General features: G+C 41.3%; 1 protein-coding gene across 13 annotated transcripts in view; it reads left to right on the forward strand.

The window, feature by feature from the left end:
- KIF13A (kinesin family member 13A) overlaps positions 1 to 12,824 on the forward strand; it is a 225,525-nt gene that overhangs the window by 123,945 nt on the left and 88,756 nt on the right. For all 13 annotated transcript variants that reach the window (XM_032247635.1, XM_032247644.1, XM_032247634.1 and 10 more), the window contains exons 5-9: positions 67 to 159; positions 2,006 to 2,186; positions 6,215 to 6,302; positions 7,788 to 7,922; positions 8,768 to 8,880. In XM_032247635.1, coding sequence (XP_032103526.1) covers positions 67 to 159; positions 2,006 to 2,186; positions 6,215 to 6,302; positions 7,788 to 7,922; positions 8,768 to 8,880 — 610 coding nt within the window. The remainder of the gene's footprint in view (positions 1 to 66; positions 160 to 2,005; positions 2,187 to 6,214; positions 6,303 to 7,787; positions 7,923 to 8,767; positions 8,881 to 12,824) is intronic.

Raw genomic sequence — 12,824 nt, forward strand, 5'->3', positions numbered from 1 at the left:
TAATACAAATATTTCAAAAAAAATTTTTCTTTTTTATAATTTTTTAATTTTTGTCTTGTTTTTTAGGTCAAGAAGTGGTTTTCAAGTGCCTTGGGGAAGGAATTCTTGAAAAAGCCTTTCAGGGGTATAATGCATGTATTTTTGCATATGGACAGACAGGTAAGAAGCTGCTTTTATAAGCCAGATGTGTGGATCATGCCTGTCATCCCAGGACTTTATGAGGCTGGGGTGGGAGGATCTCTTGAGCTCAGGAGTTTGAGACACACCTGGGCAACATAGTAAGGCCCATCTTTACAAAAAATAAAAACATTAGCCCATCGTGGTACACCTGTAGTCCCAGGTTCTCAGGAGGCTGGGGTGGGAGGATAGTTTGAGCCCAGAAGTTTGAGACTATAGTGAGCCATAATCATACCACCCCATTCTAGCCTGAGCAACGGAGGGAGACCCTGTCTCAAAAAAAAAAAAAAAATTTTTTTTAACAAATGACATTAAATATGGATTTCTTGCTATTTAAAAATAGAAAAAGGCCAGGTGCAGTGGCTCATGCCTGTGATCCCAACACTTTGGGAGGCTGAGATGGGCAGATCACTTGAGGTTGGGAGTTCGAGACCAGCCTGGCCAACATGGTAAAACCCCTATCTTTACTAAAAATACAAAAATTGGCTGGGTGTGATGGTGCACACCTGTAATTCCAGCTACTCTGGAGGCTGAGGCATGAGTATTGCTTGAACTTAGGAGGTAGAGGTTGCAGTGAGCCAAGATTGCGTCACTGCACTCCAGCCTGGGTGATGAAATGAGATTCTGTGTCAAAAAATTAAAAATATGAAAAATAAAAATAGAAATAACTGTGAAAAGCCACAGAAAAATGCATTTGACTTTGTACATTTAACTGAGTTAAGTGATCAAAAGTAATCCTCTTTTTGAAGGTACAGTAGTTTTAGTAATTGAGCAATTTCAGTGTTAATAAGCAAAGCTAGTTTCAAGTTACTAAGTGTCATTTTCCTCAATTATAGTTTAGCCTGTATTTGAACTAGAAAAATAATTATCAGTTTCTTTAAAAAACGAAAACAAAAAAAAAAAAAACAAGCAGGCCAGGCTCAGTGGTTCATGCCTGTAATCTCAGTACTTGGTGGTGGATTGAAAGGTCAGGAGTTCAGGACCATCTTGGCCAACATGGTGAAACCCTGTCTCTACTAAAAATACAAAAAATCAGCTGGGCATGGTGGTGCGTGCCTGTAATCCCAGCTACTCAGGAGGCTGAGGCAGGAGAATTGCCTGAACCCAGGAGGCGGAGGTTGCGGTGAGCCAAGATCGCGCCATTGCACTCCAGCCTGGGCAACAAGAGTGAAACTCCATCTCAAAAAAAAAAAAAAATTAATAATAATCATCATCATCATTACCAGTTTCTCAGTATAAATGGCATAGTAAAAGTGATAGAAAAACTCTTAGTTTCGTCCTATACTGAGGACTTTCACTAGGACACAGAAGTAATGACAGATTATTAAACCTAAGCTTATGAAATAGTTGGTTGAAGCAAGCAAAACAAAAACATACTAATGGCTCAGCCATTAACACTCTGAGCCAGATCTTTCAACAATAAGGTAGGAATAAATAAATAAATCATAACAGTGCTGCCTAATATCACATCACAGGATAACTAGGAGATTCAGGCGAGAGAATATATATAACGTAATACATGATGAGTTACTTAATAATGTATAGTTGGAATTTTACTATACATATTTATTAATGTGTTTGTAGTGATTGCATTTATACACATCATCTGTAAGTGAGGTGCCCTCCAGATCTTGCTGAGTGACACTGGAAGCCCTGAGTGTAATGGAAAGAACAGTAGCCTGGGCATCCAAAAGCCTGGGTTTGAGGCTAAGTTGGCCACTTTTCTGCTCTGTGACCTTGGCCAGCATATGGGGAAACCTTGTATGGTTGAAGCATTGCATTTTGCTTCCTCTTCTACCCATTCTTCTTTCTGCTTGCTCTTCTCCAGGTTCGGGAAAATCCTTTTCCATGATGGGCCATTCTGAGCAGCTGGGCCTTATTCCAAGGCTCTGCTGTGCTTTATTTAAGAGGATCTCTTTGGAGCAAAATGAGTCACAGACCTTTAAAGTTGAAGTGTCCTATATGGAAATTTATAATGAGAAAGTTCGGGATCTTTTAGACCCCAAAGGGTAAGTTAATGGTCAAGATTAAGTGTCTTTGGGTGGAGGGGCGAGGGGGGAGTGCTTTTAAATGATTCTGAAGTTAAAATTGGAAGTGCATATACGTATTTAAGTTCTTGGTGACTATGCTGGTTTTTATTCATTTACAGAGAAATTATCAGCTTCTCAAAGTCTGTTGGTATACCCAGTGTTTATTCTACATTAATGTATAAAGTTGCCTATGTGTGTATGCCCTTTGAAAAGATGTTTTTACAATTTTTTTTTTTTTGCCACCATGAACTAGTCATAAAAATTGAGTTAGAAATAACACATTTGTTCTTCCATTTACATTGGAAAGCAGCACCTCTGTGTTAAAGGTAAAAGGGTTGAAGGATTGAAATATCCCAGCCTAGACAAACAATGCCTTTCCCTGGCTGTGCATTGGAATCATGTGGGGAATGTTTTAAGTATCCCCTTTCCTGATTCCCACCCATAGAGACTGGATTCAGTAGACCCAGTGTGAAACCCAGGGATCTATTTAACTAGGTGATAAAAATAGATTTATTTGATTCATAGAGGAACGGGGACCATTTACTTTTTTTCAAATAAAAAATTTGGGGCCAGATACAGTGGCTCATGCCTATAATCCCGGCATTTTGGGAGGCCGAGGTGGGCAGATCACCTGAGGTCAGGAGTTCCAAACCAGCCTGACCAACATGGCAAAACCCTGTCTCTACTAAAAATGCAAAAATTAGCCAGGTGTAGTTATGGGCACCTGTAATCCTAGCTACTTGGGAGGCTGAGGCAGGAGAATCACTTGAACCCAGGAGGTGGAGGTTGCAGTGAGTTGAGATTGTGCCACCGCACTCCAGTCTGGGCAACAGAGGGAGACTCCATCTCAAAAAAAAAAAAAAAAAAAAAAAATTGTACTGATTTACAAATAATATCTATTTATGGAAAATTTGGAAAATAGGTAAAGCATAAAAAGAAATAAATATGACCTATAATCTCACCATTCAAAAATCACCACTAAGGCCAGGAGTGGTGGCTCATGCCTATAATCCCAACATTTTGTGAGTCTGAGGTGGGTGGATTACTTGAGGTCTGGAATTTGAAACGAGCCTGGCCAACATGGTGAAACACCATCTCTACTAAAAAATACAAAAGTTAGCCAGGCGTGGTGGCAGGCACCTATAATTCCCAGCTACTCAGGTGGCTGAGGCAGGAGAATTGCTTGAACCCAGGAGATTTGGCACTGAGCCAAGATCGTACCACTGCATTTCAGCCTGGGCTGGAGTGAGACTCCATCTAAAAAATAATGATTACTGTTACTACTTTGGTGCATTTTGTCCAAAATTGTGGGTGACAAGGAAGTGACCCAATCAAAGAAAACATTTACATTTACATTTAACATGCCATTAACTATTTAATGCATAAAAAGAACATTTATAACACCTGTAAGGCATAAAGAGTAATAAAAACAAATGCCTACCTACATTTGGCTTAGCCAAAAGTACTCTGCCAATAAATTAATCAATTAATTAATTAAAATACATGGAACATGACCCCTAATTGTGAAGCTCACTATATGTTCCTCTTGGATCCATTTTCTACCCCTCCGCAAGGTAACTACTATTGTGAATTTTGTGTTTAGCATTCTCTTACTCGTCTTTAGCATTTGCAAATAATTTTGCACAATTTTAAACTGTGTATGACATAATATATGTGTGCTTTGGTGATTTGTTCCCCCCACCATGATTCATTTATTCTTTTTTTTTTTTTTTTTTTTTTGAGACGGAGTTTCGCTCTTGTTACCCAGGCTGGAGTGCAATGGCGTGATGTCGGCTCACCGCAACCTCCGCCTCCTGGGTTCAGGCAATTCTCCTGCCTCAGCCTCCTGAGTAGCTGGGATTACAGGCACGTGCCACCATGCCCAGCTAATTTTTTGTAGTTTTTTAGTAGAGACAGGGTTTCACCATGTTGACCAGGATGGTCTCGATCTCTTGACCTCGTGATCCACCCGCCTCAGCCTCCCAAAGTGCTGGGATTACAGGCTTGAGCCACCGCGCCCGGCCAATTCATTTATTCTTATACTTGAAGTGCTAATGCATTTTTGCTGTCATCTAGCATTTAAATGCCTGATTATATCAATAATTCATCACTTCCCCTGTTTTTTGTGTGGTTACTGCTTTTATCAATATAGTGCTGCTCTGAAAGCATTGTTTTGCAGGTCTCCTGGTATAGGTGCAGGAGTTTCTAGGTAACACATTTAGGGGTGGAATTGTAAGTCACAAAATACTGAATCTCCCAACTTTATTCAGTAGTGCAAAGTGGTTGTACCGGTTTCTACACCCACCAACAGTGTACAAGAATTTCAGATATTGGACACCATCACAGGCACTTGATCTTATACTAGATTTACTTTTTCTTACTGCTGAATAGCATTATAGAATCTCTGGCAAGCAGAGTAAGCTCTGTACTGGATCATGTGCATTTAAGTAGCTCATTGCCACACTGAATTCTTCATCTTTGAAATAAATGTGGTAGGCTGGGCACGGTGGTTTATACCTGTAATCCCAGCACTTTGGGAAGCCAAGGTGGGCAGAGCACAAGGTCAGGAGATCAAGATCATCCTAGCCAACATGGCGAAACCCCATCTCTACTAAAAATACAAAAATTAGCCAGGCGTGGTGGTATGTGCCTTATGTAATCCCAGCTACTCGAGAGGCTGAGGGATAAGAATTGTTTGAACCCAGGTGGCAGAGGTTGCAGTGAGCCGAGATCGAGCCACTGCACTCCAGCCTGGTGGCACAGCAAGACTCTGTGTCAAAAATGAATGAATGAATGAATGAATGAATGAATGAATGAATAAATAAATAAATAAATAAATAAAATAAAGATGGCAAAGCCTACTTTGTAGGGATGTTATGAGATTAAATGGCATAACTGCAAAGTGCTTCAGGGAACAGTGCCAGGATGCATTCAGTGATGATTCTTAGCTCCTTTTCCTCATCTATTAGTGATGCTACACATTGACTCTTAACTTGAAAGGTGATTAATATCTGTTGCCATGAAAAAGATGGCATATACAATATGGTCAGTATAGACATAGCTTTGCTTTTAATCCCCATTGTCTTTTGATAAACTGTTCAAATGGGTTCCAAACCAGGTTTGTCATTTAAAAATTCAAAAAAGCTTTAAAATTTTTATTAGCAGAACCAATTCTAAGTAGGACAAACAGCAGTAATTATAAACAAGGTCTGTACTATCATCTCACTTTCTGTATAAAAAAGTGTAAGCATAGAAGTCGCATAAACCAACGCAGGCTTGAAGTAAAGTTTGAACATTTTAACACTGTTTACTACTAATTCAGAAATTTTGACGGGGCCATGGTGGCTCACATCTGCAATCCCAGCATTTTGGGAGGCTGAGGCAGGAGGCATTGCTTGAGCCCAGAAGTTCAGGACCAGCTTGGGCAGAATAGCGAAGCCACATCGCTACAAAAAACATACAGATTAGCCAGGCGTAGTGGCATGGGCCTGTAGTCCCAGCTACATGGGCAGCTGAGCTGGGAGAATTACCTAAGCAGGAGGTTGAGGCTATAATAAGCCAGGGTCATGCTACTGCACTCTAGGCTAGGCAACAAAATGAGACCCTGTCTCAAAAAGTAAATACAATTTTAAGACATTATCCACCAAGAATATGCTTATTTATGAAATAGACTAAAGATTAAATTTGATCTGGCTTGTTCTTTGCTTCACTTTTCCCCCCATCTTTCCCAAAGTATAACTGACAGCCTAACCCAGTAAGGTTTGCAACTAAAGATAGAATGTTTCAAACAGTAACTTACCTTGAGTAGAAATCAGAGTGTAAAACACATTTCTCATTTGCAACCTTGTTTTGCTAATCCAAATAAAGTAGCTTTTAGATTAGTTGGGGGGAGGAGTCATTAAAAAATTCTTTTGAAATTGTTATCTTGGTTACTGTGTACTTAAAGAGAAAGAAAAGCTTCCAACTTTGGTCTGACTCAATTTATTCCTTTTTCCTCCCTCCCACAGGAGTAGACAGTCTCTTAAAGTTCGAGAACATAAAGTTTTGGGACCATATGTAGATGGTTTATCTCAACTAGCTGTCACTAGTTTTGAGGTAAGTCATTTTTTTAAAAATGTGAATAAAAGCTGACTATAAATCAAAGTGTGTAAGTGATATTGGATATATTTTATGTGGATGCCTTACAGCACAGTGATACCACTCAGGGACTCAGAAACCCAATATCGGCACACTGCAAACAGAGAGGAAAAGGGCATTTAATCACACTCCTTCAAGCTGCTTTGTCGTGAAGGTTTTACAGTATGGCCGAAAGGCCCAGTGTTTTGAGGTTGCTGCGAATTTTCACCAATGCTACTCTGCTACAACTGTTCTCCACTGATGCCAGTGACATCGTTCTAGACACGTGCTAGTCTAAACAGTCTTTGGCAATTAGTGCAGCGCTTTCTTTTTGGCAGGCTCACCTGCCTTGGTAGCTGTCCCTTCTGGCTCTTCTGTTTTTCTGAATCACTCCTCTTGCCATTGACCAGCCTATTTTCCTTTATATTTACTCTTTGACGTGTATGTCTTGTTAAGATCTGACTCAAGATTCTGCTTCCATTTCTACAGTCATTGCTTTGGGAATCTCATAACACAAACTACTGTCTTTGTTGCTAAAGAATGTGAATGAATGAGTGGATGCATGGAGGAACAAGCAAAGCCCTGCACTTACTTTGTGCTGTCTGTGGGATGTGGCTGACCCTTTATCACCCCAGACTTAGTGTGGCTAGAACTAATCTGTGCAGTGACTCTCCAGCCATTCAAATCAAGATACATGTAGAATTGCTCTAATCAGAAATAGAGCACAGCGATCATTTTAAAAACATTTAGATTCTGAAATGATGGATACCTTTTTCGTCTAAAGGTGCTAACTCAGCCCCTTCACTGAGGTCTCTTGTTCTTCGCTCAGTGTGGTCAGTGGCGATGTTATCCTGTCACTTACTAGTAGGAGCCAGGGTGCTCTTCTTTGTGTCCCAGTTCTACCTCTTACTGGATGTGGGGAAAGTGGCTTGACCTCCACAAATTTCAGCATGCTTGTGTGTAAAATCAAGAAAATAAAGTTCACTCAGCAAATGTTTCCTAAGACCCCATAGGCTCCAGGTGTTCTAGGAGCAAGTGTACAAAGCTGAATAAGAAGATACGCTGCCATGGGGGAGTCACAGTGTTGGAGGAGGCAGGCAGACAGCAGGCATCAGTGGGTTGGTAAGCACAGGAGAGTTAGTTAAATAAAGTCACTGCTGTTACTGATTATCAGAGTGCTCGATAAATATTAGCTACCCCAGGAACCCAAAAAGGACAGGGACTCAGCTGAGAAAGAAGATAATTGGGAAATGGAAAAAAGAATGAGGGAAACATTTCATACATTAGAAAGCCCTGAGTGAGGTGGACACTCAAACCATGCTCAATGGAGGAGCGGCAGGGAGGTTTTTATGGAAGGGAAGTGACAAAGGCATCAGAGGAATCATAATTAATACATACGCCTGGTCTGCAGGACCGCATTCTCGTGTTTTGGCTTATGGTCTTTTCCTTATGCTTTGCCCCTAGGATATTGAGTCATTGATGTCTGAGGGAAATAAGTCTCGAACAGTCGCGGCTACCAACATGAATGAAGAAAGCAGCCGCTCCCATGCTGTGTTCAACATCATCATCACGCAGACACTTTATGACCTGCAGTCTGGGGTGAGGGATTGGGCAGAACTTGGGCAGGGGGGTGGGTGGAAGAACTGAAAGTGTCTACATAGGTAAAGTCTTTCATGGTTGGGTTCTATGGCTGAGAATTGTATGTTGGCTCTTCTGCTTACTAGATGAGCTACTTTGCTTAAATCATTTAATTTAGTAGGTCTTCCTTTATATTTGACTTTTTAAAAAATTGGATTTTGGCCTGGTGTGGTGGCTCATGACTGTAATTCTGGCACTTTGGGAGGCTGAGGCAGAAGGATTCCTTGAGGCCAGAAGTTATCAACCATCCTGTACAATATAGCTACACCCAGACTCTACAAAAGCAAAAAAAGAAAAATAATTGTATTTTTTGTGCAAAGTCCCTAACAAGTGTGATGATATCACCATACAGCTTTTAATATCTATCCTTTCATGCTGAAATTCCCATGGAAACAAATAACTCAGCTTCATAGTCATTGAGGGATGTTAAAGAGGACACCACAACCTTTAGCCTAAAACCTTTTTTCAGAAGAAGAAGGATTTGACCTGAATGTGCAGAAATTCTCATGTCCTAATATTTCCTCATAGGCATGTAAAATCTCTAGCATTCTGACTATATTCTGGAAAGCTGGGTGTACTTGCTACCCAGGTGCAAAACAAAAATGCTACATTTCCACACCAATTTAAATTTTAACTATGAACTTCATTGCTAGTTCAAATAACTCTTCTGACTGTTTAAAAACTTAAGAAATTTGCCATGTGAGAGCGGGGTGGATTGCTCAATTATAGTGCTAATATATATGTAGACATCCATTTGGCTTTTTGCATTGATAAGTTTTTTTCTCTCTCTTGTTTTCTATAACTAGAACTCTGGGGAGAAAGTCAGTAAGGTCAGCTTGGTAGACCTGGCGGGTAGCGAGAGAGTATCTAAAACAGGAGCTGCAGGAGAGCGACTGAAAGAAGGCAGCAACATTAACAAGTAAGGTGGCTGGTGCCGGAACAGCCTGGGTGATTTCCTTCTGGGGGGGATTTGTTGCATTATGAGGGTCAGATGGTTCTGATGCACAGGTTGTTCAAAGTCCGTACAGCTTTAGGAAACAGGGTTGAAGACAAAAATAACCTGTGTCTATTAAGATGTATGAGGTTTTTAGCCAGGCACGGTGGCTCATGTCTGTAATCCCAGCACTTTGGGAATCCAAGGCAGGCGGATCACCTGAGGTCAGGAGTTTGAGACCAGCCTGGCCAACATGGCAAAACCCCATATCTACTAAAAATACAAAAATTTAAAAAAAAAAAAAATTAGTTAGGCCTGGTCACACACACCTGTGATCCCAGCTACTAGGGAGACTAATGCAGGAGAATCACTTGAACCTGGGAGGCAGAGGTTGCAGTGAGCCAAGGTTGCACCACTGCACTCCAGCCTGGGCAATAGAGTGAGACTTTATCTAAAAAAAAAAAAAAAAAAAGTGTGTGAGGATTTTGTCCAGGTGCAGTGGCTTATGTCTATAATCCCACATTTTAGGAGGCCAAGGTGGGTAGATCACTTGAGGCCAGGAGTTCAAGACCAGCCTGGGCAACATGATGAAACTCCATTTCTACCTGGTCTCTACCCTGTCTCTACTAAAAACACAAAAATTATCTGGGCATGGTGGCACATGCCTATAATCACAGCTACTCGTGAGGCTGAGGCATGAGAATTACTTGACTCTGGGAGGCAAAGGTTGCAGTGAGCCAAGATCACTCCACTGTACTCCAGCCTGGGCAACAGAGCAAGATTCTGTCTCAAAAAAAAAAGATGTATGAGGTTTAAGTAAAACTACATGGTGCAGCTTGCTCAAAAATGGCACAGACAAAATACCATGTTCTGACATATATGGAAGCTAATAAAGTTGATCTCATAGAAGTAGAGAGTAGAAAAGTGATTATTAGGGGCTGGAAAGGGGAGGGCAGGGGGAATAACCAGAGGTTGGTTAATGGATACAAAATTACAGCTAAATTGGAGGAATAAATTCTGGTATTCCATAGCACTATAGGGTGACTGTAATTGACAATTTATTGTATATTTTCAAATAGCTAGGAAAGTGGATTTTCAGTGTCCTCAACACAAAAAAATGATAAGTATTTGAGGTGATAGGTATACTAATTACCCTAAATTGGTCAGTATACATTGTATTTATGTATCAAAATATCATACTGTACCCCATAAATATGCACAATTGTGTATCAAAAATAAAAGCAGGACATCAGGCACAGCACCTCATGCCTATAGTCCTAGCTCTTTGGGAGGCCGAGGCGGGTGGATCACCTAAGGTCAGGAGTTCAAGACCAGCCTGGACAACATGATGAAACCCTTCCTCTACTAAAAATACAAAAAATTAGCCGAGCATGGTGGTAGGCACCTGTAATCCCAGCTACTCGGGAGGCTGAAGCAAGAGAATCACTTGAACCCGGGAGGTGGGGGTTACAGTGAGCCAAGATCACACCATTGCACTCCAGCCTGGGCAACAAGAGTGAAACTTTGTCTCTAAAAATGAATGAATGAATGAATGAATGAAAAGCAAAAAATGTTACAAATGCATATGTGTATCATATGTAATGCAGTCTTAGGTAAATGTAAGTCACAATTCTGTAAATCAAATTATATCTTGGATAAACTCAGGGAGCTTACTCTGAAAAGAAAATCTTCTTTGAATTCCTTTGTAAGGTTAATTCTGCTTCAATACCAGTACCTTAGAAAAATTTCACAGTTACTGAATAGCTACCATACTGAAATCTCGCTGTCTGCCTTGAGTGCCTGCGAGTGCCCCATGATGCCGGGAAGTCTGAAAGAAAGCAGAAGGTGGAAGATGAGGTGTAATTTGCCATGTAGACACAGGAGATACAAGCATTCCATGCAGAGGGCTCAGCACAGGTGCTAACGAAGGACTTGCTATGAGGCCAGGCACAGTGGCTCGCGTTAATCCCACCACTTTGAGAGGCTGAGGCAGAAGGCTCACTTGAGTCCAGGAGTTTGAGACCAACCTGGGCAATGTAGTGAGATCTGATTTCTATTTAAAAAAATAAAAAAGACTTGGTGTTTTTCATTATGCAGTATCCCAGGACAGTCCGTGATGTGCAAGAAGAAATCTCTTTGCTTTCCACCATTAAAGGAAGCAGAGTTCGAATTTAAGAGTGTGCATTCAAGCCAGACCGCCTGGGTTTAATCCTGCATCCACCACTCCCTAGATATTTATGTCATGGGCAAGCGGTTTAACAACTCAGTACTTTATTTTCTTATATGCAAAATGAAGTTAATAATAGTGGCCGGGCACGGTGGCTCATGCCTGTAATTCCAGCACTTTGGGAGGCTGAGGCAGGTGATCACCTGATGTCAGGAGCTTGAGACCAGCCTGGCCGATGTAGTGAAACTCCATCTCTACTAAAAATACAAAAATTGACCAGGTGCCAGTGGCTCACGCCTGTAATCCTAGCACTTTGGGAGGTTGAGGCTGGCAGATCGCCTGAGGTCAGGAGTTCAAGACCAGCCTGGCCAACATGGTGAAACCCTGTCTCTACTAAAAATATGAAAATTAGCCAGGTGTGGTGGTGGACACTTGTAATCCCAGCTACTTGGGAGACTGAGACAGGAGAATCACTTGAACCCAGGAGGTGGAGGTTACATGGAGCTGACATTCATTGCACTCCAGCCTGGATGACGAGAAACTCCATCTCTAAAAAAAAAAAAAAAATTAGCCAGGCATGGTGGTGGGCATCTACAATCCCAGCTACTTGGCTAGCTGAAGCAGGAGAATCGCTTGAACCTGGGAGGCGGAAGTTGCATTGAACCAAGATCATGCCACTGCACTCTAGCCTGGGCAGTAAGAACAAAACTCCCTCTCAAATAATAATAATAATATGTAATTCACAAATTTGTTAGGGATAAAACACCCATAATGTGCTTAGAAAAATGCCTGGCACTTAGTTTGCAGTGAATAAATATTTAATAGCTTTTTTTTTTTGTCAGGATAACCATTATCATGATTTCAAATTCAGCAGAAAGTAGTTTAGTGTGTACTTGTAATCTTTTTCTGTTGAGCTGTAATAACTTAGGGTTTTGTTTAGGACAGAATGTGACAAGAGGAAATATATTCAGGAACATGTTTACACAGCTTGCATTTAAGATGATGTTAACACGTTATTATTTTAGTATACAAAAGTTTAAAAATCAAAAGTAAAACAGTGGTGCCTCTATCAGATGGACACAGCCGTACTCACTGGGAAAGACCACTACTATAGGGAGTTAATCATCCAGTCATTCTGTCTCCTGCTCTGATAACAAAGGATTTAGCTGTATTTCCTGACAAGGCATTGCAAGATTCCAGACTGGCACTGTGGCCCTGCATTCCAAAATGAGTTCAGAAACCAGGATGGGGAGGCAGAAATGGGAGTGTGAAAGAGCAGATACCAAAGAAAAGATTGCCACGCCTCCATATTACTTTGCAAGTGCTGGGCCGTGCCTGCCGGTGGGGCTTGTGGGATCACACGCTGGAAAGTCTGCAGACTTGTTGGAATTTAGAGTGTGTGTGTGTATGCGACTAGCCTAAATATGGAATGACCACTAACTTTATTGAGCTCCTGCTAGTGCCAGGCACTATTCTGAATGCTCCATATGCAGTGTCACATCACCATCAAGGCATGGGTCCGTTATCCCCATTTTACAGATGAGAAAATCAAGACAGAGCACAGTTTAATGATGTCTTCCAGGTCACCAAGTTCTAAGTGTGGATTTTGGGAATGGTTGCAGTCAGTCGGTCGCCGAGTCTAGGCTTAGCCACTGTAGCTACACTTGTGGGGGTGGCTGTGCATTCTGTTTGCCAGGCAGCATCTGGATGATACTTTTGTCCCAGAGTAAATATAAATAGTGCCCCCTTAATTTTGGATGTG

Source organism: Sapajus apella, unplaced genomic scaffold, assembly GCF_009761245.1.
Source record: "Sapajus apella isolate SASKATOON/1434 unplaced genomic scaffold, GSC_monkey_1.0 scaffold63, whole genome shotgun sequence".
In the NCBI taxonomy this organism is placed as follows: domain Eukaryota; kingdom Metazoa; phylum Chordata; class Mammalia; order Primates; family Cebidae; genus Sapajus; species Sapajus apella.